Raw genomic sequence first — 26,367 nt, 5'->3', positions numbered from 1 at the left:
TGGCCATAAAAACCTTTCTTTTGGTCTGTATCACAACTTGACTGCCAGGGGCTAGATTCCAGTTATATGAAGTGTACTCACCAAAGAGGAAGTTTAATAACTATGTCTTAACAGGTCAGCCCAGTCAAAACTAGCAAAAATCAGAATCCAGATTTGTGTCCTGCACTGGCTGGACAAGAGCTGTGAAGAAAGAAGTCTTAAATAGAGTGGTCTCTGTCGTCCAGGAAAGTTAGTGCTTGTGGCATTCTGCTTCACCCACAGCCTCTCTGGAATTCTGGGTGCCCATCCATAAGGGCATAGATTTTTCCCAGAAAATACACGGGGCGTAATTGAATCATATGTATACAGATGTGAGTCTCAGGTCAAAAGTTCAGTCTGATGTGCTGATAAATTTATAAAACACCAAGAATCCAAATAAAAGCAACTCTAGGGACTCACCCAGAACCCGTACAGGACAACGTTAGAATATACCAGAGAATGAGGGCAAGCTCGACAGGCATTTCCACTGAATGCAGCATGTAAAAGGGATCCAAAAAATCCCCTTACTAACCCCCCCCCCCCCGGGGGCCCCTTTTGTGTTGTTCTTGCCAACGCAGCAGCCGCCCTGCTATATAGACCCGGCGCGCGGCTGGGGCCTCATAGCACTGAACTCGCATCATCCGTTGTCAATCAGCCATGGGGAAGGTAAATGGAACACAAGGGAAAGAAAATGGAGGGGGGAAATGCCTTTATACAGGATTTATTACGGGGAGCTAACGATTTAATTTGCATTATTCTTCCTTTGCAGATCACATTCTACGAGGACCGGGGCTTCCAGGGCCGCTGCTACCAGTGCAGCAGCGACTGCCCCAACCTACAGCCCTACTTCAGCCGCTGCAATTCCATCCGCGTGGACAGCGGCTGCTGGATGCTGTATGAGCGCCCCAACTACCAGGGCCACCAGTACTTCCTGCGGCGCGGCGACTACCCCGACTACCAGCAGTGGATGGGCTTCAACGACTCCATCCGCTCCTGCTGTCTCATCTCCGACGTGAGTTCCGATTGATTCCAATCCTGCCGCCTGAGTGTCCTGCAGTCTATCACCGATGGGTGTTAAGTCATGGAGGTTTTCCCTTAAATACACCTAAGAGTTAAGTGGCCTTTCAGAAGCTGACAAAGCCCAGTTAGATCGAGGCACATACACACACACACACACACATACACACACACACAAACCAGCAGAGAATAAAAGAACAAATTCACTTAGGGAAAGAGTCAGTTTTGTTTTTAATTTTTACTGCCATTAGGTCAAACAGAGCTTGTCTGTAACAAATGTTACTATCACTGCAGGATTTAACACAAGTGGGGAGCCAGTTGGGCATAAGAAGGCAGTATTTCTAACAAATCAGTTTTTACCCTATAGTAAAGGAATTGATAATGAGCAAATTTGATAGTTTCCAGTGCAGACTAATAAATATAGACAAGTCTATTATTAATTAAGCTGTTCAAAGATATTGTCCACTTCTGGGAAAAGTAATTTTTCTTAATTTGGAAAGTCAATTGAATTCTGGTTTCAGACTATTTAAACAAAACTTCCACCAAAGGTGTGGTTTTTAAAAATCTTATTTTAGTGGTAAATTTATGTGTATATGTATATACAGTTGGGTTTTCCTGGTAGCCCAGATGGTAAAGAATCCACCTGCAATGCAGGAGACCTTGGTTTGATTCCTGGGTCAGGAATATCCACTGGAGAATGGATAGGCTACCCACTCCAGTGTTCTTAGGCTTTCTTTCCTCGTGGCTCAGCTGGTAAAGAATCTGCCTGCAATGTGGGAGACCTGGGTTCAATCCCTGGGTTGGGAAGATCCCCTGGAGAATGGAATGGGCTAACTACTTCAGTATTCTGGCCTGGAGAATGCATAGTCCATGGGGTCCCAAAGAGTTGGACGTGAGTAAGCAACTTTCACACACTCCCATATATATTTGGGAAATAATACTCATATTAAAATATTAACAAAATACTTAACATTTTCCTCCCAAATATAAGTTTGGGTTATCACGTAGGAATCAATAAATTAGGGAATTAAGTATTAGGAATCAAGATATTTGATTTTTTGATGGAGTCTAAACCAGACCTTGAACCTCTTAAAAATTCCACCTCCCACATGAAAAAAAGGAAAATGAACACACAAATATTTGTTAATATTTGCTAGTAGAATACAGATCACAGCAATTTCAGAGTCTCAGTTCTGACATTGCCCATCTCATGTCCCAACCTGCCAAGTTCATCTCCTGTTTGGTTGCTTTTTCTGCTCCTCTGTGTGGACCGAGCAGACAAGCTCCCATAGGCTGCGGCTGTATGAGAGAGAGGACCAGAAAGGCCTCATTGCGGAGCTGAGCGAGGATTGCCCCTGCATCCAGGACCGCTTCCGCCTGAGCGAGGTCCGCTCGCTGCACGTGCTGGAGGGCTGCTGGGTCCTCTACGAGATGCCCAACTACCGGGGGCGGCAGTACCTGCTGCGGCCCCAAGAGTACAGGCGCTACCAAGACTGGGGGGCCGTGGATGCCAAGGCGGGCTCTCTGCGGAGGGTGGTGGATTTATACTAAAATAGGTTCACTACCACTTTCTCATTTTGGAATCTATTTAATAAAGTATTTAGTCTGTATTGTTGGCAATCGCTGGCTTCTGTTTTTCTTTCATTGTGTGCCAGTTAATCCACCTGTAAATGCTCCCTGTTAAAGGTTGAGAAGTGGATAAGGTGTGTGTGAGGGGGGTGGGGGGTAGGGAGGTCTCTTCCAGGTAGAATGAGTTTTGAACAAGGGTCAGGAGTGGAGGTGGAGAAAGGAGGGAGCCTGTCTGAGAAACAAAGGCAGACTAAAGGAGAGAAATGGGGGATTTCCCTGGTGGTCTGGTGCTTAAGAATCTGTCTCACAATGCAAGGAAATGGGTTCATCCCAGTTCGGGGAACTAAGATCCCACATGCAGCGGACCAACTAAGCCCTCATAGGGCAACTACAGAGCCCCTGTACCTCACGGAAAGAGCCCACATGATGGCAAGGAAGAACCTGAGTGCCTCAACTAAGACCCTGTGCAGCTAAAAAAATCAATAAATATTCAAATGGGAGGGGGTGACTGGGGAAAAGCAGCATTCAACTGAGGGCCTAAGGAACAGCATTCCAGCAGTTTCCTTCTGACCCAAGAAGTAGTCACGAGCCACAGAGAGTTACAGATGAGTGGTGAAGGGCAGCCCATTTGCAAAAAGCCTGATTAGACTACATAAGGAATTGTAGCTTTGTTTTACTTTCAAGCAGAGTATTATATAACTAATGCCAGGGCTTCCATCAGTCATTGGCATACTTTTGGACTCAGTTGAAGACCCTCCTTCTTATTCCAAAATAACTCCTGATTAGGGTGCACCTCTTGGCCTGTTCAGCTACTGGACCAAACACTGTGTGAATTTCAGAAACTGCACAGCTGTACACAGTGCCCAGCTAATGCAAGTAAATTAATGAGATAGACATTAATATTCTAAATAGATTTGCATAATATAGTGTGCTGCAAACAAAAAGTTCTTTACCAAAAAAAAAAAAGGCTCAAATTTAAAGGCACATTAAAGAAAGTCATAATTTCTAGTGTTTTGAAGTAACATCTGCTTGCTCTGTGTATTTTTACCTATAGTAAATATGCAGCAAAGCCCTGCATAGTTTTTAATTGAAAATTCTTTCATCAGAGAAAATTGTTAATATTTTTAATTTGAAATTTTGCCTCCAAAGTGAAAGTCTCTCATAACCTTACTACTTTATGCATCCTATAAAGAAACTGGAGGAGTCCTTCTGAGTCCCACTTTTCATTCCTAGCCCTTTTTTACACTTAGTGGGTACGCCTCTCAAAATGTTCCCTCATTTATATAGCTGTCTCATGAAGCACATGCTTTTTTTCTCTACAAGAATGAAATTATGCTGTACATATTAGTCTGCAGCTGGCTTTTAAAGTGTAATGTGATACGGATACCTATCTAGGTAAGCACTTTGTTTTGTTAACAGCTGCACTGTGATCCCTTGTTGGAGATCTGCTGGATTATTTAATTATTTATTCATTGGTAACTGAGCTTTTCCAATTTTGCTTTTACAAACAAGGCTACAATGAATATCATCGGATATATATCTTTATCTATGCATGCTAAGTTGCTTCAGTCATACACTTTGCGACCCCAGGGATGGTAGTCCACCAGGCTCCTCTGTCCAAGGAGTTCTCCAGGCAAGAATACTGGAGTGGGTTGCCATTTCCTCCTCCAGGGAATCTTCCCAACCCAGTGATCAAACCTGCATCTCTTTATGTCGCCTGCATTGGCAAATGGGCTCTTTACCACTAGTTCCACCTGGGAAGCCCCATCTTTATCTATACATGCTAGAGTTTCTGGAGGACAGAGACCTAGGAGTGACACTGTCACTCAGAGCACAAGTTATTTTTTCTTTCAATGGTCTGCTCAATTATTAACCACCAGCGAGCCTAACTTCTTTGAGTTAGGAGTGTCACTATTTACTGAGCACCTACCATAGGTCTGCTGTGTGCAGCACTGGCAATGAAAAAAGAAAGCAAACAGAAGGCATTGTCCCTCCTGCGACAGAACTCTACACAAAAATACTAAACACTAAGAATAAACAATTAGTACATGATCACTTTTTTTGATCCAGTGCTTCCCAAGTACTAAATAATTCACATACACATGTAATCACTTGTTTAACAAGTACTGTTACTGCACAGTTTTAAGGCATCCCATGACACTTTTATAGGGGAGAAAATGGAGCAATGTTTATCTCTATATTTTTTTGTCATACCTGTTTTTATTCCTCAACTTTTGGGAAGGAAAACTATTTCCCTGGTATGATACACACATTTAGAACTTCCTTACATACCTTGGGCTTCACTGATAGCTCAGTTGCTAAAGAATCTGCCTGCAATGCAGGAGACCCCAGTTCCATTCCTGGGTCAGGAAGATCCTCTGGAGAAGGGATAGGCTACCCACTCCAGTATTCTTGGGCTTCTCTTGTGGCTCAGCTGGTAAAGAATCTACCCTCAATGTGGGAGACCTGGATTCGATCCCTGGCTTCGATCCCTGGCTTGGGAAGATCCCCTGGAGAAGGGAAAGGCTACCCACTCCAGTATTCTAGCCTGGAGAATTCCATGGGCTGTATAGTTCATGGGGTCCCAAAGAGTTGGACACGACTGAGCCACTTTCACTTTACATACCTTGCCTTTCTGCGACACTTTTTTCTCTTTTATGGGACAACAAGTCCAGTGAAAACAGTTTTCAGTGAATAGGAAAAAAAAATTAGTTTTGACACAACAGATAAAAGATTGTATGGCAGGAGTAGCTAATTCCAGCCTTTGGCCCTTTGGCTACTTCTACCCTCATCCCACTCCTACCTTTCTGACCCTTTTTCTAGCCCACTAGTTTCTTTTTTATAAAGATTTTTTTTATGTGGACCATTTTTTAAAGTGTTTATTGAATTGATACACTATGGCTTCTGTTTTATGTTTGGGGTTTTTGGCCAAGAGGCATGTGGGCTCTTAGTTCCCTGACCAGGGATCAAACAGGCACTTCTTGCATTGGAAGGCAAAGTCTTAACCACTGGACCACCAGAGAAGTCCCTAGCCCACTAGTCTTGAGGTACAAACCTCCACTGAAATCCTCCTGTCCTAAGGAGAAATTTTAACAATCCAGAACTGCCCATTTCTTGTGCTAAAAATAAACATGCTTGAGATGCACATATAGCAATGCTACCGCACAATTGCACTCATCTCACATGCTAGTAAAGTAATGCTCAAAATTCTCCAAGCCAGGCTTCAGCAATACGTGAACTGTGAACTTCCTGATGTTCAGCTGGTTTTAGAAAAGGCAGAGGAACCAGAGATCAAATTGCCAACATCCTCTGGATCATTGAAAAAGCAAGAGAGTTCCAGAAAAACATCTATTTCTGCTTTATTGACTATGCCAAAGCCTTCGACTGTGTGGATCACAATAAACTGTGGGAAATTCTGAAAGAGATGGGAATACCAGACCACCTGACCTGCCTCTTGAGAAATCTGTATGCAGGTCAGGAAGCAACAGTTAGAACTGGACGTGGAACAATAGACTGGTTCCAAATAGGAAAAGGAGTACGTCAAGGCTGTATATTGTCACCCTGCTTATTTAACTTCTATGCAGAGTACATCATGAGAAATGCTGGACTGGAAGGAACACAAGCTGGAATCAAGATTGCTGGGAGAAATATCAATAACCTCAGATATGCAGATGACACCACCCTTATGGCAGAAAGTGAAGAGGAACTCAAAAGCCTCTTGATGAAAGTGAAAGTGGAGAGTGAAAAAGTTGGCTTAAAACTCAACATTCAGAAAACGAAGATCATGGCATCCGGTCCCATCACTTCATGGGAAGTAGATGGGGAAACAGTGGAAACAGTGTCAGACTTTATTTTTTTTGGCTCCAAAATCACTGCAGATGGTGACTGCAGCCATGAAATTAAAAGACGCTTACTCCTTGGAAGGAAAGTTATGACCAACCTAGAAAGCATATTGAAAAGCAGAGACATTAGTTTGCCAACAAAGGTCCGTCTAGTCAAGGCTATGGTTTTTCCTGTGGTCATATATGGATGTGAGAGTTGGACTGTGAAGAAGGCTGAGTGCCGAAGAATTGATGCTTTTGAACTGTGGTGTTGGAGATAACTCTTGAGAGTCCCTTGGACTGCAAGGAGATCCAACCAGTCCATTCTGAAGGCGATCAGCCCTGGGATTTCTTTGGAAGGAATGATGCTAAAGCTGAAACTCCAGTACTTTGGCCACCTCATGCGAAGAGTTGACTCATTGGAAAAGACACTGATGCTGGGAGGGATTGGGGGCAGGAGGAGAAGGGGACGACAGAGGATGAGATGGCTGGATGGCATCACTGACTCGATGGACGTGAGTCTGAGTGAACTCCAGGAGTTGGTGATGGACAGGGAGGCCTGGCATGCTGTGATTCATGGGGTCACAAAGAGTTGGACACGACTGAGCAACTGAACTGAACTGAGCTGAACTGAAAGGCTTATCAAATGTATTTCCTAAATACTCTGATTTGAAAGTCAAAATCACTCCTTGATCCATGGGCTGCAGAAGGGATGTTGTGTTAACAGGAATGAAAATAACATTAATCTTATTGTACATCTCTATCAGAGCTACTGGGTGACCAGATGCCTTGTCACTGACAGTACTATTTTGAAAAGAATCTTTTTTTGGAGCCGTAAGTCTCAACAGTGAGCTTAAAATATTCAGTAAACCATATCGTAAACAGATGGTCTATCATTCAGTCTGTGTTGTTGTTCCTTTTACAGATCACAGGCAGAGTAGATTCTGCATAATTCTGAATGACTAGGATTTCTGAAATGGTAAATGAGAACTGGCTTCATTTAAGATCACTAGCTGAATTAGCTCCTAAAAAGAGAGTCTGTCCTTTGAAGCTTTTAAGCCAGGCACTGACTTCTCCTCTTTAGCTGTGAAAGTGCTAGGTGGCAACTTCTTCCAACATAAGGCTGTTTCATTTAAATTGAAAATCTGTTATTTAGTGTAGACACCTTCATTAATTATCTGAGCTAGATCTCCTGGATGACTTGCTGCAATTTCTACATCAGCACTTGCTGCTTTACTTTGAAGTTTTATATTATAGAGATGGCTTCTTTCCTTAAACCTCAAGAACAACCTCTGCTAAATTCAAGCTTTATTTCTGCAGTTTCCTCACCTCTCTCAATCTTCATAGAATTGAAAAGAGTTAGGTTCTCTTTTACTCTCGTTTAGGTTTTGGCTTAAGAGAATGTAGTGGATGGTTTGATTGTCCATCCAGACTACTCAAACTTTATACATATGGGCAATAAGGCTGTTTCACTTTCTTCATTAGTGTGTTTACTGGAATGCGTGTGTGCATGCAAGCTCAGTTGCTCAGTCATGTCCAACTCTTTGCAATCTTGTGGACTATAGCCTGCCAGACTCCTCTGTGCATGGAATTTTCCAGGCAAGAATAATACTGGGGCCATTTCCTCCTTCAGGGGATCATCCCCACCCAGGGATCGAATCCATGTCTCCTGCACTGAGCCACATGGGAAGCCTGCTCACTGGAGTAGCACTTTTAATTTCTGTCAAAAACGTTCCCTTCAAAACCACACTTTGGCTAACTGTTTGGAGCAAGAGGCTTAGCTTTCAATCGATCTCAGCTTTCAATGTGCCTTCCTTACTAACCTACTTACACTAGCTATACAAATCATTAAACCTGCATGCAACAAAAGCCAAACCTGAACTAGTCCCTTTTTTCTTCACTTTTGTTTGAAACAATGTGAATACTTATAGAGTGACTAAGGGTTACTTCCTGGACCAGAGCTCAGGAAACAGGATGTTTCTTCTTTCTTGCTCTCCCTCCAAAGACAATTCCCAGACAACTCGTGCAGAGCTCTGCTTCTGGCCACAGATGCAAGGAGTGTCAGGCCTTAACCTATGTTCACTTAGCATACTACGGTATTGTGTACATTTGTCACTCCTACAATTTTCTGTGAAAGTGATAGTTGCTCAGTCATGTCCATCTTTTTGCGACCCCATGGACTGTAGTCCCTCCAGGCTCCTCTGTCCATGGATTTTCCAGGCAAGAATACTGGAGGGGGTAGTTGTTCCCTTCTCCAAGTGATCTTCCCAACCCAGGGACTGAACCTGGATCTCCTGCATTGCAGGCAGATTCTTTACCATCTGAGCCACCATGGAAGCTCCAGAATTTTCTGTATAGCATTGAAATTAAGCCACATTTTGGCACAAGATATTTACATTTCAATTGTATGAGAAGTGGTGGTGGGGGGGGATGGTTCCCTATTTCTTCCCCCAGGCTGAAATAAAGCCTTTCTTCTTCCCAGTTAATGAAAAAAGCCAAACCCAACATGTCCTCGTTTTGGTCCTTCAGTTGGAAGTGGAAGTGTTACTTGCTCAGTCATGTCTGACTCTTTGTGACCCCATGGACCCCCAGGCTCCTCCATCCATGGAATTCTCCAGGCAAGAATACTGGAGTGGATTTCCATTCCCTTCTCTAGGGAATCTTCCCGACCCAGGGATTGAACCCAGGTCTCCAGCATTGTAGGCAGATTCTTTACTGTCTGAGCCACCAGGGAAGTCCCTTAGGCCTTCAGTTGTATCCTAAATTTCAGCTGTAGCTGCATGTCAGCTGAGTCAGTGGTCCCCACTGACATCCCAATACTGCTTCTCTAGGTAATCTCTGGGACTCTGCATTCTGGTTGTTTCTTGTATTTTACTGTTTTCACCTATCTACACTCTCCCCACAGAAACAACTCTGAGTAAAATGATGATTTTTTTAATGGACTTTTATTTTTCATTTTTATTTAAAAAATTTTTAATTATGATGATTTTGATTCTTTAGATTCTGGCTGAGTATACTGCACTAGACTAACATAAGTAATTCTGCAAACACATGACTTTCATACTGGATAACAAGAACTGAAACATCATATTGTGCATAAGTGGTATCTAATACATAAATATCAACTTTGAAAGATTTAAGACCCAAAGTAAAGACAAATACTTCAATGAGTGACTAATTCTTTGAACATGGAAGAGGCTAAAGGCACAGGTCATCTTCCATTCCAGTGCTCTTTCCAGTTCATCAAATTATCCTCTTCCAGACTGATAAACGCTTTCTAAAGACCAGAGTCACAGCTTCTAGATATTTATTCCTCATTCTACCCATATCATTCCAGCTATAGTTCCTCTTTGTGTTCATGCAGTTAATTCCCTCTAAGTCAAAAGCTTTGTGTAATCTTGCTCCCCATTGAACAAAGGTGTATCTAGAGCCCACCAGAAACAGTTTTCTTAGGAATTTGATTTTCTTTTACAATAACCTAAGGGGTAATCTGGTTTTGTGTTTTACATGCATTACCTTTTTTTATTTCTTTGAACTTTTAGACTTTACCCTTTTATTTTATTTAACTTTTTATTTTATATTGGCATATAGCCAATTAACAACATTGTGACAGTTTCAGATGGACAGCAAAGGGACTCAGCCACACATACACATGTGTTCATTCTCCCCCAAACTCCTCTGCCATCCAGGTTGCCACATAACATTGAGCAGAGATCCCTGTGCATTATGTCCTTGTTGGTTATCCATTTTAAATATAGCAGTGTGCACATGTCCATCCCAAACTCCCTAACTATCCCTTCTCTCCACCTTTCCCTCCCTGGTAACCATAAGTTTGCTAAGTCTGTGAGTCTGTTTTGTTTTATAAATAACTTCATTTGTATCATAGAAAATTTCCTTTTATTTCTTCTTTCTGAGATGAAGCATCTTAAAGCTATTCTCTCTTTTGAATTATAAGTAGCCAAGATGAAACACCTAATCTTCAATCTACTTCCATGCACAACGGCAACAAAATTAGACCAAATGCTAAAGATTTGTATATGTTGTTTTTGGTTTTTTACCATACAGAAAGTTTGACATTTTGGGAACCCTCTTGGTAAAACATTATAACTTCTTACACTTTTTAATGAAGAAGCTCTCTTAAAGGACTAATTTGAAATTTTCAATATTAAGTAAAGGTCATTTCTTTCTGATTAACAATTAGCATTCAATATTATGGCACATACTTCTTAGAGCTTAATTTCTATTTGCCATATCAAGACTCTGCCTTTTTTGTTGGGCCACTTACATTTTCTTGTTTTTCCCCAACTCATAGAAATAAATGATTGGAATATATATGAAATGGCTGAAGCTCTACTTCTATTATTAAATAGACAATGTCCCAGATTGCTTTTTTTTTTTTTTCAAACTGTCTCATCTAGCATCAGCCAGTGATAGAAACTCCAGAGAGAATGGGACCGAACTCCACAATAAGCCCCATGGACTCTGACAGCGAAGAGTAAAAAGAGAACACAAACATCCCCTCCTCACCCCGGGGGCCCCTTTTGTGTTGTTCTGCCAGCGCAGCAGCCCTCCCGCTATATAGAGCGCGCGCCGGCCGCACCGCACTGAACTCCATCCCCGCATCCAGCAGCCATGGGGAAGGTGAGCCCCACGCCGGCGGGAGGGGCCTGCAGCCCGGCTGGAGGGCCAGGCCTCTGAGCCTCTCCTTCCCTTCCTTGCAGATCACCTTCTACGAGGACCGGGGCTTCCAGGGCCGCCACTATGAGTGCAGCAGCGACCACTCCAACCTGCAGCCTTACCTGGGCCGCTGCAATTCGGTGCGTGTGGACAGCGGTTGCTGGATGATCTACGAGCAGCCCAACTATCTGGGCCCCCAGTACTTCCTGCGGCGCGGTGACTATCCCGACTACCAGCAGTGGATGGGCCTCAACGACTCCATCCGCTCCTGCCGCCTCATCCCCCACGTGAGTCCATTTCCGTAGCAGATCCGGACCCTGTGGACTCAGAAGGGATAGTTTCAGACAGAGGTTCAACATTTGGAGTAGTGATCATTCAGAATAACAGAGTTTGAGAGGGAAAGTAAGCTGTTGTATATTATTGTATATTAGTTCAATATAATTTGCTCAGAACAAAAGCAAATTGTTGCCCAGTTCAGTTCAGTTCAGTTCAGTCGCTCAGTCCTGTCTAACTCTTTGCAACCCCATGAATTGTTGCCCAGGTACCAGTTAATCAACAAATATGTATTGAGTAAGAATGCATTTGCAGCCCTGAGCATGTATAAGATAGAGGTCCTGACCTGGAATTATTTACAATGGAGTTGTAGAAAAACCACTAATATCACTAATATTTCAAAAAAAAATAATTAGGTGCTCCTTTCTGAGCAGATAGGAGTGGTAAAGGATACTTTTACAAGGGTTAGTTTTTGTAACACCCTTTCACCTTTTTGCTCCCCACTTGTATATTTTAGTTTTTCCTACCTGTACAAATAAAAGTGCTTTTTGTCAAGGGAGAATGACACAGAGATTTTACATGTGGGCTACACAGAGTTCACATGTGTGTTAAAACGCTAAGGTTTTTGAAAAGTTTTGAATCAGTCCTTGGGCTGACTGATTTTTCTTTCTCATTTTTCCTCATTCATAAATTATTAAATGAAAATCAAGCATTTAACTGAGAGACTTCAGAAGCATCTAAGTCCTTGGTGATCTTTCCAAGATTTATTTTAAACTCAATGTAGGATCATTCATTTCATAAACTGATTTTCTTGTTCAAACACGCATGCCTGAAAAACTAAAAAAAAAATCTTCAAAATGGCAAAAATAGTAATAAGCTGTTAAAGGTTTGGTTTCTCTATGGTACAGTGTCCTGAGCATGGTTAACAGTTTGTCCTGGGAAATATATGAATGTATTGAAGTACAAGAGTTCCTTCTTAATTTTTAGTCACACTTTACAATCTTGAAAAGGTACTGAATTTTCACCTTTGAAAATGAGGAGTATATAAAGATTCAGAAGTAATTCATTTTTACCTTATACTTGAAAATGGCTTGAGCCTCACCAAACTGAATGGCATGAATGTGTTGGAATCATTTCATGGTTTGCTTTTCTCCTCTTTCCACCTCTGGATGGGCCAGGCTGGCTCTCACAGGCTCAGACTTTATGAGAGGGAAGATTACAGAGGCCAGATGATAGAGATCACTGAAGACTGCTCCTCTCTTCAAGACCGCTTCCACTTCAATGAGATTCACTCTCTCAATGTGCTGGAAGGCTCCTGGGTCCTCTATGAGTTGCCCAACTACCGGGGGCGGCAGTATCTGCTGCGGCCAGGGGAGTACAGGCGCTACCATGACTGGGGGGCCATGAATGCCAAAGTGGGCTCCTTGAGAAGAGTCATAGATATCTATTGAAATAAAGGCATCGTTTCTCAATCTGGAAACTAATAAAGTATTTTCTGTTTTCCTGGCACTGGTTTGCTTGTGCTTTCCCTTTTGTCTTACTTTTATTTTATTATTTTATTTATATACTCACACAGAAGATACAAGTGGAAATCAAGGTGTGTGATCTTCAGATAACAAAATTCTCTCACTAGAACTATGCTTTCATATGAAGCAGAACTTTACAGCTTGTGAAACACTTCTATAATACATATCTTATTTGATTCTCTGGCCTTTAAACATGTTTCTGCTTCAGACTAGTTTGCTAGAAATCTCGCCAGTTTTTCTTTGAGATGTGAAGATCTGAAAATTGAGGTTCACAGATGGTGTGACCCACTTTTCAAATCAAGGATTCTGAAGCTAGTTACCACAATGGGCTTCAGAAGATTTTTAAATTCCCTACTGCTGCTGCTGCTAAGTCGTTTCAGTCGTGTCTGACTCTGTGCGACCCCATAGACAGCAGCCCACCAGGCTCCCCTGTCCCTGGGATTCTCCAGGCAAGAACACTGGAGCGGGTTGCCATTTCCTTCTCCAATGCATGAAAGTGAAAAGTGAAAGTGAAGTCAGTCATATCCAACTCTTAGTGATCCCATGGACTGCAGCCCACCAGGCTCCTCTGTCCATGAGATGTTCCAGGGAAGAGTACTGGAGTGGGGTGCCATTCCGTAAATTCCCTAAATTCCCTAAGTTGTATGCAAAAGTTAAGTTCACACATCTCTGGCAGACTCTATTTTTCTCCTTTCATTAGTTTGCTTTTTTTTTTTTAAGTGTTTGATATTGATTCTTATCTGATCTCATGACACTTTTTGGACATTGAAACATAAGTGGACAAATGCTGATGAGAAGAGGAGATGGTTCTGGAAAAAGTTTTGTCTTCCTGATGAAAGGGAATAGCTGCCTAAGGTTCCCTCTTATTTTAGGCATTTTACATTCAAGGGGTGACAAGCATGAGGGAGAAGCCACAGTTTCAGAAATGCTGGCCTATATGTGGTCAAGCCCCTGAACCAATGGTAGCTATTTATTAGGGCTCTCCAGAGTAACAGAACCAACAGGATCTCTATAGATATGAAAGGAAGTGGAAGTGTTAGTCTCTCAGTCGTGTTCGACTCTTTCCAAGTCCATGGACTGTAGCCCATTAGGCTCCACTGTCCAAGGGATTCTCCAGGCAAGAATACCGGAGCGGGTAGCCATTCCCTTCTCCAGGGGATCTTCCCAACCAAGGAATCAAACCCGAGTCTCCCGAATTGCAGGCAGATTCTTTACCGTCTGAGCCACCAGGGAAGCTCAGATGAGGAGATTTATTCTAGGAACTGGCTCATGTGATTATGGAGGCTGAGAAGTTCCATAGTCTGCAAGCTGCAGAGTCAGGAAAGCTGGTGGAATAATTCAGTCTTGAGTCCAAAGGCCTGAGAACGAGGAGTGCTGATATGTCTGAGAACAGAAGACTGATGTTTCAGCTCCTGCAGGTGGAGAAAGTAACTCTCTCTACAGCCTTTTTGGTCTATGCAGGCCCTCAACAGACTGAATAAGGCATAGGTAGAGGTGAACTTCTCTACTCAGACTACCAATTCAAATCCTAATCTCTCCCAGAAATATCCTCACAGACACACCCAAAAATAATGTTTTGCCAGCTATCCGGGCATCCCTAATCCCAGTTAAGTTGACATAAAATTAGCCATCACACAAGGCCAGCAATCCTTTACTTTGAAACTTCTCGTAATGGGAGTAAAATAAACCCACGTTTTTTTTATGCCACTGTCACGGGTGTTCTGTTATTTGTAGTTCAATACACATTTATGGTTGACACAGAGCATACCTTTTCCCAACGTAACTGCTTAGAACTTTATTCAAAGACTCAAGGAAATTCCTAGTGGAAAATCTCTACCCTTCCCCCAGCCCAAAAAGAAGAAGAGAGGGAGAAAGTGAGGGAGGGAGAGGGAAGGTAGACGGCAAGTCATTATAGAGCAGTGAACTCATATGATATTTAACATATTTCAGACTTGGAGATTATCTAACTTAGATCACTCATTTTATATAAGGTAAACTAAGGTCCAGTTTTAATTTCAAACAGTTAATAATAGAAGTACATCAGAATTCAGAACTCACAGTTCAGAAAATCAGAGATTTTCCATTACGGAATCAGGAAGATTCTTGTCAAAATAATGACAGCACTAGCATACAGATTCTTACCATGAGGTCACTGCAAGCAACTAACCAGGAATTGAATTAGATATATAGGATAATCCACAGCTGCGTTCCCTGCATGCATGCAGGTGTGTGCTCAGTCACGTCTGACTTTTTGTGAGTAGCCCGCCAGGCTCTGTCCATGGGATTTTCCAGGCAAGAACACTGCAGTGGGTAGCCATTTCCTCCTCCAGGGGATCTTCTTAACCCAGGGGTTGAACAGCATCTCCTGTGCCTCCTGCATTGGAGGCAGATTCTTTACCACTTGAGCCATTGGGGAAGCCCAGTATTCTGTCTGCTGCTGCTGCTGCTGCTGCTAAGTCACTTCAGTTGTGCCCGACTCTGTGCGACCCCATAGACGTCAGCCCACCTGGCTGCCCCGTCCCTGGGATTCTCCAGGCAAGAACACTGGAGTGGGTTGCCATTTCCTTCTCCAATGCATGAAAGTGAAAAGTGAAAGGGAAGTCACTCAGTTGTGTCCAACTCTTCACAACCCCACGGACTGCAGCCTACCAGGCTCCTCCGTCCATGGGATTTTCCAGGCAAGAGTACTGGAGTGGGGTGCCATCGCCTTCTCCAAGTATTCTGTCTACATATATACAAATATGATAGCCACACAGTTATATACATTTATAGCTGTGTATATATACTCTCCGTATGTATGTATATATATGTATTAATATATTGCCTGTATAAGGTTAGAGGGAATATAACATTGTTATCATTTACATTCTCCTGCTGCTTATTGTCTTGCATTTCATTGCTAGAATCGTAGCAAGGAGGAGCGGTGATTATGTTTGTACTCAAAGACGGATCTGGTCAAGTCATTTCCCTGATTAAAAACTTCTGATATTGTTCCACTGCCCACAGAGAAAAATTCTACCTTTTCAAGAATCTGGCCACAGCTTATCCACTTCCTCTCCAATTGCCAGGCCCCAGTCATCCTTTACTCCATCTCTTCCAAGCACATGAAGCATTTTCACATCTCTTTGAATTTGCTCACGTCTTTTCCTCACCCAGATTACTCTTCCCCACCTTCTTCCTGGTGAACTACTCATCCTCCAAAGCTTGATTAGTTGTTGTTGTCCAGTCACTCAGTTGTGTCCAACTCTTTGTGATCCCATGGACTACAGCACGCCAGGCTTCCTTATCCTTCACCATCTCCCGGAGTTTCCTCAAGTTAGAATGTACCCTAATCCCTTGGCCAAAAATGGATCTGAATCAGTTATATACATTAGACTGAAATTAGCCAAAACACCATACCAAATGGGTAAGTAATATGGAAATCTACTCACACGATAGGAAGTCCTAGGGTAGCCCAGGGTTTAGGGATGGTTGATTCAGCAGCTCAACACTATCATCAGAGTGCAAAGTTTGTCCATTTCCCACAATATTTAGCATCTGTATTATCCTGAAGCTGGTGTCCCTGGTACCATAGCTGCTAGCTGCAAATGGGGAAACATACAAGGAAGGTTGAGTAAAGGAAAGAGCCTAACAAGTTTCGCCTACAGCACAGTTGTGTCCAGAGCACTAATTCCCAGCATTAAAAAAGACCCTGAAATACTACCAGTTCTTAAACGTAAGCTTTGGTGGTGTAAGATAGAATGAAATGAGTAAATGGGGAAAGAGGAAGAAAACCCAAGGAGGGAAAGGTACTAATAAAAAAAAACTTAAGACATTAATTTTATTAATTATTCTCTTATTATAAAGTAAGAGGAAGAGGACTGTAAGTTAAAATAAACTGTTTTAAATGCTTTTTAATTCCATTTAAGTCACTAGGATTCATCCCATTTTAATGTTTTTAATTTTAATGTTTATAACTACAGTATAAAAATTTTTTTTTTTTTTGCCACATCGTGCAGCTTGTGGGATCTTAGTTCCCCAGCCAAGGAGAGAGCCTTTGGCAGTGAGAGGATGGAGTTCTAACCCACAGTAGAATTATCAAAATCAAGAAATTAATTTTGAAAAATTAATTGATTCCCTTTTTTCTTGTTGCTAATGGAAGACTTTTAAAATCATAGTAAAATATACATAAAATTTACCATTATAGGCATTTTTAAGTGTACAATTCAGTGGCATAAAGCACATTCACATCATTATGCAACCATCAACACTATTCATTTTCAGAACTTTATCATCATCCCAAGCTGCTGTACTCATTACACAATAACTCCCCATTCCCACCTTCCCCCAGCCCCTGGTAACCACCATTCTACTTTCTTTCTTCATAAATCTATTCCAGGTATCTCAAATGCATTGAATCATATGTTTGTCCTGTGTCTCACTTATTTCAATTAGGATAATGTTTCCAAGGTTTGTCCAAGTTGTGAAATTCATCAAAATTGTATTCCTTTTTTAATGCTGAATAATATTCCATTCTATACATACACCACATTCTGTGTGTCCATACACCCATTCCTAAAAGGGCACTTGCGTTGTTTCTTCCTTTTTGCTATAATAAAGAATGCTGCGATGATCATTGGGATACAAATAGCTGTTTAAGTCACTGCTTTCAATTCTTTTGAGTATGCCTAGAAATGGAAATGTTGAATCGTGTGGTAATTAAGTGTTTAATTTCTCAGAAACTACCATACAATCTTCCCCAGTGGCTCTACCATTTTACAGTCCCATCAACAATGTACAAGTTTTCCAGTTTCTCTGACATCCTCACTAACACTTATTTTCTGTTCTGTTTTTTATAATAGTCATTCTAATGTGTATGAAGTATCTCATTGTAGATTTAATTGCATATCCCTAATGATTAGCAATGTTGAGCATCTTTTCATGTGCTTATTGGCCACCGTATTATCTTATTTGGAGAAGCTTCTAATCAAGACTTTTTTTTTTTTAACTGCTCCAGTCAATGAAAAGGAAACTTTATTGAGGCCCCAGGGCCTTGGGGCTTGGGCACGAGGCCACCCTGCGGTCAAAGGAGAAGCCGGTGGAGGGGCTTTATTTAACCTTCTTCTTGGGGCGCAGGTTGTTGGTTTGGCCTCACTTCTTGCAGCAGTTGACAGCACGGGGGTGCAAGTAAGTGTAACACTTGCAGCAGATCATCTTGTTGCAGTTGTGTTTCTGAGCGAGCTGGCAGAGGGAAGGCTCAGTGATGCTGCCTCGCAGAGAAAGCACCATGTGCAGGGTGGACTCTTTCTGGATATTGTATTCTGACAGAGTGCAGCCATTCTCCAGCTGTGTGCCCACAAAAATCAGATGCTGTTGGTCAGGCGGGATGCCCTCCTTGTCTTGGATTATAGCTTTGACATTCTCAGTGGTGTCACTGGGCTCAAGGGTAATGGTCTTGCCCACTAGGGTCTTCATAAAGATCTGCATCTCTGAGTCTGTTGCTTGGCCACCTCATTGAAGAGAAAGGGCAAGCCTTTTTTTTAATTGGTTTTTTTTTTTTTTTTTTAGGGGGGCATTGCTATTGATTTTGCTGAGTTGTATCAGTTCTCTGTACATTTTGAATATCAATCCTTTATCATACATGATTCACAAATAGTTTCTCACATTCCCTGGGTAGCCTCTCCACTCTGTTGACAGACTCCTCTGATGCACAAAAGTCTTTCTCTTGATGGACTCCAATATATCTATTGCCTATGCTTTAGTGTTATATCCAGGAAATCATTGCCAAGTCTAATCCCATGAAGATTTTCCTCTATGTTTTCATCTAAGAGTTTTGTAGTTTTGTGAAGCAAACTCACTTAGAAGGACAGCGTGGATAGCGGAGTGAAGTTTATTACACTGGCAGGTCCGAGGCAGTTTCCTTTTTAGCCAGGGACCCCGACTGATTTTTGTGACAACCTTTTATACCCAAAGTATATGTGCCCAAGCCCACATCCCCACATTCTCTAAAGTCCACCGGGGACAATGTTAGTAAGAGATACAATCAGGTTATAGCCATAGATTTACATCTTGACATACAGTTTAGTCTACATCAATAAACATTATTAAGATTATATAGTGAACATTGCTTTCCTTCTGGCTCTGGGAGATCTAGGTACGGGGTCTGCCTGTTTTGGTTTTTATCTGTCTAGGAAGCCTGCTTGGCTGTTAGTATTTTCTCTCTATGGCCTCCCTGGTATGCAGTTCAAAGTCCACCAAATTGTAAGATGCAGCTCCTTTTCTTTTAAAAATGGAGTCAGTCCAGTCAGGGCAACCTGCTTCTTTCCTTCTTTAGTTTTAGTTCTTATATTTAGGTCTCTAATTCACTTTGAGTTAGTTTTTGTATAATACATATTGTAAGGTAAGGGTCCAACTACATTCTTTTGCATGTGGATATCTAGTTTTCCCGGTACCATTGTTGAAAAGACTGTTTTTTCTTCATTGAATGGTCTTGGGAACCTTGTCAAAATTCACTTGACGGTATATGTAAGAGTTTGTGTCTGTGTTCTCTACTCTTCCATTTGTCTATATGTCTGTCTTTATGCCAGTACCACACTGTTGTGATTAGTGTAATTTTGTAGTAATTTTGAAATCAGTGTGAGAATGTCAGCTTTGTCCTCCTTTTTCAAGATTGTTTCTGGGCAGTTCCCTGGTGTCTGGTGGTTAGAATTTGGCACTTTCACTTGCAGCGCTCCAGATTCAATCCTTGGTCTGGGAACTGTGTGTGCTTAGTCGTGTCTGACTCTTTGTGACCCCATGATCTGTAGCCCGCAAGGCTCCTCTGTCCAAGGGCGTTCTCCAGGCAAGAATATTGGAGTCTGTTGTCATGCCCTCCTTCAGGCGGTCTTCCCAACCCAGGGATTGAACCCAGGTCTCCCGCATTACAGGCAGATTTTTCACTGTCTGAGCCACCAGGGAACTGAGATCCTGCAAACTACATGGAAAGGCCAAAATTAAATAAATAAATAAAAATTAAAAATTGCTTCACACACACAAAGTTTTGGGTATTCGGGATCCCTTGAGATTCTATCTAAATTTTAGGATGGGTTTTTTCTACTGCCACAAAAAATATCATTAGAATTTTACAGGGATTACATTGTATCTGTAGACCACTTTGGGAAATATTCATATCTGAACAATATTAAGTCTTCCAGTCCATGAACATATGATGTTCTTCCATTTATTTATATCTTCTTTTCTTCAGCAATGTTTTGTAGTTTTCAGTGTATGATATACTCATGTTAAAATTTTAACATACGTTGAGTATTTTCCATATCCTTAAATAAATTCTTTGTGAATATGATTTTTGGTAGCTGTGTAGCATCTCATCAGAGAGATGCTCTATAATTTGCCTAGTTAATGCACTATTTTGGACATTTTGTTTGAATCTAATTTTTCACATTATAAAGAGTGTTCTGATGAAATGCCACTGTGCATAACATTTTCATGTACCTTTAGCTATTTCCTTTGGACAAGTTCTTACAGGTAAAAGCATTAGATCAAAGAAGTGAAAATTAAGAGGTTTTTTTTTTTTTTTTTGTGGGGGAGGAATGAGGTCTTTTTTATTTTGGTAAAAAAAAAAACACATAACATGAAATTTACCATTTTAACCATTTTTCAAACACATAGTACAGTGAACGTGAAAGTCGCTCAGTAGTGTCTAATTCTTTGCGACCCCATGGACTATACAGTCTGTAGAACTCTCCGGGCCAGAATATTGGAGTGGGTAGCATTTCCCTTCTCCAGGGCATCTTCCCAATCCAGGGGTTGAACCCAGGTCTCCCGCATTGCAGGCAGATTCTTTACCAAATGAACCACAAGGGAAGTCCAAGAATACTGGAGTGGGTAGCCTATCCCTTCTCCAGTGGATCTTCCCAACACAGGAATCAAACCAGAGTCTCCTGCATTGAAAGCAGATTATTTACCAACTGAGCCATCAGGGAAAGCCAACTCTTTGCGACCCCATGGACTATACAGTCCATGGAATTCTTCAGGCCAGAATACTGGAGTGGGTAGCCTTTCCCTTCTCCAGGGGATCTTCCCAACCCAGGGAGCAACTATTGCTAACTATTTGGATGTTGTGCAAAGATCTCTAGGACTTTTTCATCTTGTTGAACTGAAAGGAGATTTTAAAATACTTGTCCATGGTGATTTTGTTTTTTGATTTTGGTCACAACTTGAGGCATGTGGGATCTTAGTTCTCCAACCAGGGATTGAACCCTGCATTAGAAGCACTGAGTCTTGACCACTGGACCTCCAAGGAAGTCCTGACAGTGATTTTTAAAATATGGTCCTATGATTTTAATTTTTTCCTCCTTTCTTCTTCTCTATAGTTTTCACATTTCTATAAAATTAGAATTTTTGAAAGAAACAATGTGGGAAAGTCTTAATAAACATATGTGTTTCAAATAAAAATTTTCAAGGCAAACAGTTTTTTGGCTTTAGGCTTAAGTAACAAGAATCCAGACTGAGGAATGAAACAGGATGTATCACAGTTGCATATAGTTGAGGACAAGATCCTTCTAAAGCAGTGGTTTGCATCCAGGGTTGATTTTGCTCCCCCAGGGGACATATGACAATATCTGGAGATATTTTTGTTGCCATAACCATGAGGGTGATGCTAATAGCATGTAGAAGATTGAGACCAGGGATGCTGTTCAACATCCTCAAATACAGCGGACAGACCTCCACAATTGAGATTTTTTTGACCCAAACTGTCACAACAGTATGAGGTTGAGAAAATCTGTTCTAAGAGGGGAGCACCAGAAGAAGCTGGTGGAGGTGGGGTGGGAGGGGTTTAAGGGAAGGAAAGAAGATTCCAGCCTGTGGAACCAGAATATTAACCAGAGAGCAACCAGGCTTGCCCAGGAGCCAGGGGAGGTAGAGAAGGGAGAGTCTTTGCAAGATTGTAAGATTGTAAATCTGTTATATTTGCATATAACCTTGAAATTGCACGCAGCTAGAACTAATTAGTCAAGGCTATGGTCTTTCCAGTAGTCTTGTACAGATGTGAGAGTTGGACCATAAAGAAGTCAGACCACTGAATAATTGATGCTTTTGAACTGTGGTGCTGGAGAAGACTCTTGGGAGTCCCTTAGACTACAAGGAGATCAAACCAGTCCATCCTAAAGAAAATCAACCCTGAATACTCATCAGAAGGACTGATGTTGAAGCTGAAACTCCAATACTTTGGCCACCTCATGCAAAGAGCCCACTCATTGGAAAAATCCTGATGCTGGGAAAGATTGAGGGCAGGAGGAGAAGGGGACGATGGAGGATGAGATGGTTGGATGGCATCACTGATTTAATGGACATGAACTTGGGCAAACTCCAGGAGATGAGGAGGGACAGGAAAGCCTGGCATGCTGCAGTTAATGGGTGGCAAAGAGTCAGACATGACTTGGGCACTGATAACAACAACAGAATAATTAGGCTTAGCCCCTAATTTGCAAAATTATTGGTTAATTAAAAAGTTAGTTAAATAATAACCACCATGAGTTGCCTCATGAACTCCAGAGTTGGGAGCTTCCGGGAGACACTGGCTGCGTCTGGAGGTGACCGTGGTCCACTCAGTCTCCAGGGAGCAGAGCTGAGCCAGGTGCATGAACAGGGCTTCCTGGGGTCCAGCGCCTACCACCTGTCTTCCTCCGGTGTAATGTCTACTGCATCCGCTCCTGAGCCGTGAGGATGGGAGAAGCTTCTCTCAGGGGAAAATCCCATCCTCCTTCAACCGTCCTGTGCAGAAGGCAGGTGTCTGTGTCCCACATCCTCACACCAAGGAAAAGCTCTCATCTAGACGCCTCCCGCTGGGCCCCATCCTGACCTCTGACCCGGTCACTACCCCGTGTCAGTTCCTCAAAAAGAGATCACTTAGAATACTTAAAAGATAAATAAAATATTTCATTACAAGTGTTAACCCGGTTAAGCGCTTTTGCTCGCTTCCCATCTCCTGAATAGGCTTCATTTAAAGGCCCCAGAGGCACCAAGTGACAGTTTTACGCGGGTCATCAGTTCGAAAGCTCTGGAGAGTCTAAGAGAAAACATACAGTAAGTCCCCCACCCCACCCCCGCCGTCATTATATAGAAAAGAGACAGAAAGGAAATCCTCCTCACTCGGGGGCCCCTTTTGTGTTGTTCTGCCAACGCAGCAGCCCTCCCGCTATATAGAGCGCGCGCCGGCCCCACCGCACTGAACTCCATCCCCGCGTCCAGCAACCATGGGGAAGGTGAGCCCCGCGCCGGCGGGAGGGGCCCGCAGCCCGGCTGGAGGCCAGGCCTCTGAGCCTCTCCTTCCCTTCCTCGCAGATCACCTTCTACGAGGACCGGGGCTTCCAGGGCCGCCACTATGAGTGCAGCAGCGACCACTCCAACCTGCAGCCTTACTTCAGCCGCTGCAACTCCATCCGCGTGGACAGTGGCTGCTGGATGATCTACGAGCAGCCCAACTTCCAGGGCCCCCAGTACTTCCTGCGGCGCGGTGACTACCCCGACTACCAGCAGTGGATGGGCCTCAACGACTCCATCCGCTCCTGCCGCCTCATCCCCCACGTGAGTCCGGTCCCCCTGGGCCTGCCGTGGCCTCGGGTCACACCGATGCCCCAGAGCTGTGGTCAGAATGTAGGACGGTGGCCTTCCTTTGCTGGTTCTAACCGGGTTCTCTTTTCCTTTATAATATCTCTTAATTGAGAATACAATGCTCTTAATTGAGATTGTACTTTTCTTTGCTAATATTAAACTCACCTCTACTGGGAAAAAGTGGCATGGTATTTGTTCAGAGTGTCTATGCCACAGGTGATGAACTCCTCACACTCCAGTGGTCTTAGGCTAGTCCCTGGGCTATTTCTGTCTTTCCTCACCTGTAAAATGGGGCTACTGGGGCGGCTAATTGGAGAAGGCAATGGCATCCCACTCCAGTACTCTTGCCTGGAAAATCCCATGGATGGAGGAGCCTGGTAGGTTGCAGTCCGTGGGGTCGCTAAGAGTCGGACATGACTGAGCAACTTCCCTTTCACTTTTCATTTTCATGCATTGGAGAAGGAAATGGCAACCCACTCCAGTATTCTTGCCTGGAGAATCCCGGGGACGGGGGAGCCTGGTTGGCTGCCGTCTATGGGGTCGCACAGAGTAGGACACGACTGAAGTGACTTAGCAGCAGCAGCAGGGCGGCTAATTCATAGAGCTGAGATGAGGTGGATAGGAGATTGCCTGGTACCTGGCAAGCCACCCTTCGCCCTCCAGATATTGACTACTTTGAACAACCAGGGTTTCTCAAGTCCTGCTTTTTGATTCAGCAAAACAACTGACCAGCAATGTGACTCCAGGAGCCCCTGCAAAGCCACTGCTATCCAAATAAAGCCCAAGCAGCCTGGAATTCCACAGTTAGGGATGCTATAATTTGACTATGACAGCGTTCTGTGGAAAATGTACCACTTTGGGTAACTTTGAAAGACCCTCAGAGGATTTAATGCTTTGATAGAACCTAGACTGGCATTAGAAGCCTGGAAATCTCGGCTTCCACCTTCCAGTCCTGACTCTTCTGATTACAGCCTGAAAGCTCTAGTCATTAGTTTCTCATAAAAGCAGACAGAATGGTTGCTCCACGTGTGTCAGGCTGTTGTGAAGATCGAAATTAGGTAACGGACATGTGAACCCTTTGCAAACCATGGAAGATGCCTTATTAGTGGTTTTTTTTTATGCCTCAGAATGAATTGTTTATGAGAACCTTTGCTAAGGAGGGTTTGATGGTGGAAGAAGGAAGACTGAATACGTACCTGTCGGGAAGAAACGAGCAGATAAAAGCCAAGTGCTCCAAAGAGACAGACAGGATTCACCCAGGACTAACAGCCTCCCTTCCATTTTCCTAAACGTCTTATAATCTATTGATCTAGACAGGCCTGCCTCATAATTTTGAGCTTCTGTTTTTATCAATAACCTTAAAGTATTTTCCTGGATCATATGTTAGAGCTGAGGACTGAAACCTAACCATTACGATGGCTCTTGCTTTTTAGGACTTCAGAAAAGCAGGACTCAAAGCAGAAAGGAAGGGATTAGGAGATGTCTGGTCTGAACTGCTACCAATCTATGTCTTACTCTGGGGAAAGCAATTCTGCTTCCTCTCTCCCCAGCCTCTTCTAAAGCTACTGAGATCCAAAATAATGCCTTTTGCCAGGGATATATTTGCCTTTTAATTTTAAAATCTAATTATTTTTATATCCTCCAAGGAGAACTCCAGGCCACTGTAAGTCAATGGTCTTTATAAAGGAGAGAACAAAAATTATATATAAAATTGCTGCTTAAAAATGGTACTAAATAGGTGCTAAATATGGTTCATGTAGGTTGTGGTCCTAGAAAACTCTAGGGAGCACCATGCATATCCTTTTTATTTTGGCCACACCCCACAGCATGTGGGATATTAGTTCCCCAGCCAGGGACCAAACCCACACCCATTTCATTGGACAGGTGGAGTCTTAACCACTGGACCATCAGGGAAGTCCCACATATCTTTTTTTTTTTTTGAATGGCAAACCAGAACAACTTCAGTTATTTTAATAAGTAAAATTTGCAATATAAAATGATGCTAATCTGTGTTCATCTGTGTGAATGGCACTCTCTTCAGTTTTGCAGTGGGCAGTGTACCCAACTGTATACAGTTGACTCTGGTGTTAGCTGTCTTTTTGTCATCTTTGATATAGAAAAAAAGTTCTAAATGCCCATTCCCCCAGGGGTGTGAGTGATTGGTGGCTAAAGACTAGCTTTTCTGACTTTTCCCATCTGTTGATTGCTGAACCCACAGACCAGCTCCCACCGGCTGAGGATCTACGAGCGAGAGGACTATCGAGGCCAGATGGTGGAGATCACGGAGGACTGCTCCTCGCTCCATGAGCGTTTCCACTTCAGTGAGATCCACTCCTTCAATGTGCTGGAGGGCTGGTGGGTCCTCTATGAGATGCCCAACTACCGGGGGCGGCAGTACCTGCTGCGGCCGGGGGATTACAGGCGCTACCACGAATGGGGGGCTGTGGATGCCCGAGTGGGCTCCTTGAGGAGGGCTGTGGATTTCTATTGAAATATTTTTACTCTACCTTTTTCTCTATCTGGAAGCTAATAAAATATTTCCTGTGTGTTTCCTGCAGTTATGTAGACTTCTTTTCCTTTCAGACTCCTTGGGTGGACTCAACAAAATAAAAGGTAGGAATAATGTGGCTTTTCTTACACGTGTCAATAGAAAGCATGGCTAGCAGTTAGAGAGTCTGGAAAGAATGTCTGGGTCCAAACACTTACTTACATCCTGGCGTGTGAAGTCAAGTGGGCATTAGGAAGCATTCCCATGAACAAAGCTAGTGGAGGTGATGGAATTCCAGCTGAGCCATTTCAAATGCTAAAAGATGGTGCTATTTAAGTGCTGCACTCAATATGCAGAACTGGAAAAGATCAATTTTCATTCCAAT

General features: G+C 42.8%; 4 protein-coding genes across 5 annotated transcripts; 3 read left to right on the top strand and 1 right to left on the bottom strand.

The window, feature by feature from the left end:
- Positions 1 to 654: 654 nt before the first annotated feature.
- Positions 655 to 2,655, top strand: CRYGC (crystallin gamma C). The gene is given in 3 exon segments (NM_001013595.1): positions 655 to 684; positions 788 to 1,030; positions 2,314 to 2,655. Coding segments are annotated over 3 exon segments (525 nt in total). The 5' UTR covers positions 655 to 675; the 3' UTR covers positions 2,587 to 2,655.
- Positions 2,656 to 11,032: 8,377 nt separating this feature from the next.
- On the top strand, positions 11,033 to 12,884 carry CRYGD (crystallin gamma D). The gene is given in 3 exon segments (NM_174291.2): positions 11,033 to 11,066; positions 11,147 to 11,389; positions 12,554 to 12,884. Coding segments are annotated over 3 exon segments (525 nt in total). The 5' UTR covers positions 11,033 to 11,057; the 3' UTR covers positions 12,827 to 12,884.
- A 5,103-nt stretch (positions 12,885 to 17,987) lies between these two features.
- On the bottom strand, positions 17,988 to 18,372 carry LOC784843 (ubiquitin-like). 2 transcript variants are annotated; one of them, XM_024979359.2, is made up of 2 exons: positions 18,271 to 18,372; positions 17,988 to 18,183 (listed from the first exon to the last, which is right to left on the bottom strand). In XM_024979359.2, exons 1-2 carry the CDS (start codon positions 18,365 to 18,367, stop codon positions 18,032 to 18,034), a joined length of 249 nt encoding a protein of 82 aa, XP_024835127.1. In that variant the 5' UTR covers positions 18,368 to 18,372; the 3' UTR covers positions 17,988 to 18,031. The 2 variants fall into 2 exon arrangements, with proteins under 2 accessions (XP_024835127.1, XP_010800590.1); XM_010802288.2 differs by having other exon boundaries at positions 17,988 to 18,372.
- Positions 18,373 to 23,136: 4,764 nt separating this feature from the next.
- LOC538688 (gamma-crystallin F) lies at positions 23,137 to 26,116 on the top strand. The gene is made up of 3 exons (XM_002685542.5): positions 23,137 to 23,145; positions 23,225 to 23,467; positions 25,713 to 26,116. The coding sequence occupies exons 1-3, from the start codon at positions 23,137 to 23,139 to the stop codon at positions 25,983 to 25,985; spliced, it is 525 nt and encodes a 174-aa protein (XP_002685588.1). The 3' UTR covers positions 25,986 to 26,116.
- The last annotated feature ends 251 nt before the right edge of the window (positions 26,117 to 26,367 follow it).

This window comes from Bos taurus, chromosome 2 (assembly GCF_002263795.3).
Source record: "Bos taurus isolate L1 Dominette 01449 registration number 42190680 breed Hereford chromosome 2, ARS-UCD2.0, whole genome shotgun sequence".
Lineage (NCBI taxonomy): Eukaryota > Metazoa > Chordata > Mammalia > Artiodactyla > Bovidae > Bos > Bos taurus.
Note: the sequence above shows the minus strand (reverse complement) of the source record. Positions and strands in the feature narration are given on the sequence as shown.

Bases quoted from the DNA above. Each gene is read 5' to 3' on its own strand.
- LOC784843 (XM_010802288.2), bottom strand. From the start codon at position 18,367: ATGCAGATCTTTATGAAGACCCTAGTGGGCAAGACCATTACCCTTGAG.
- LOC538688 (XM_002685542.5), top strand. The intron at 23,468-25,712 runs GTGAGTCCGGTC...CTGAACCCACAG, and splicing joins CCTGCCGCCTCATCCCCCAC to ACCAGCTCCCACCGGCTGAG.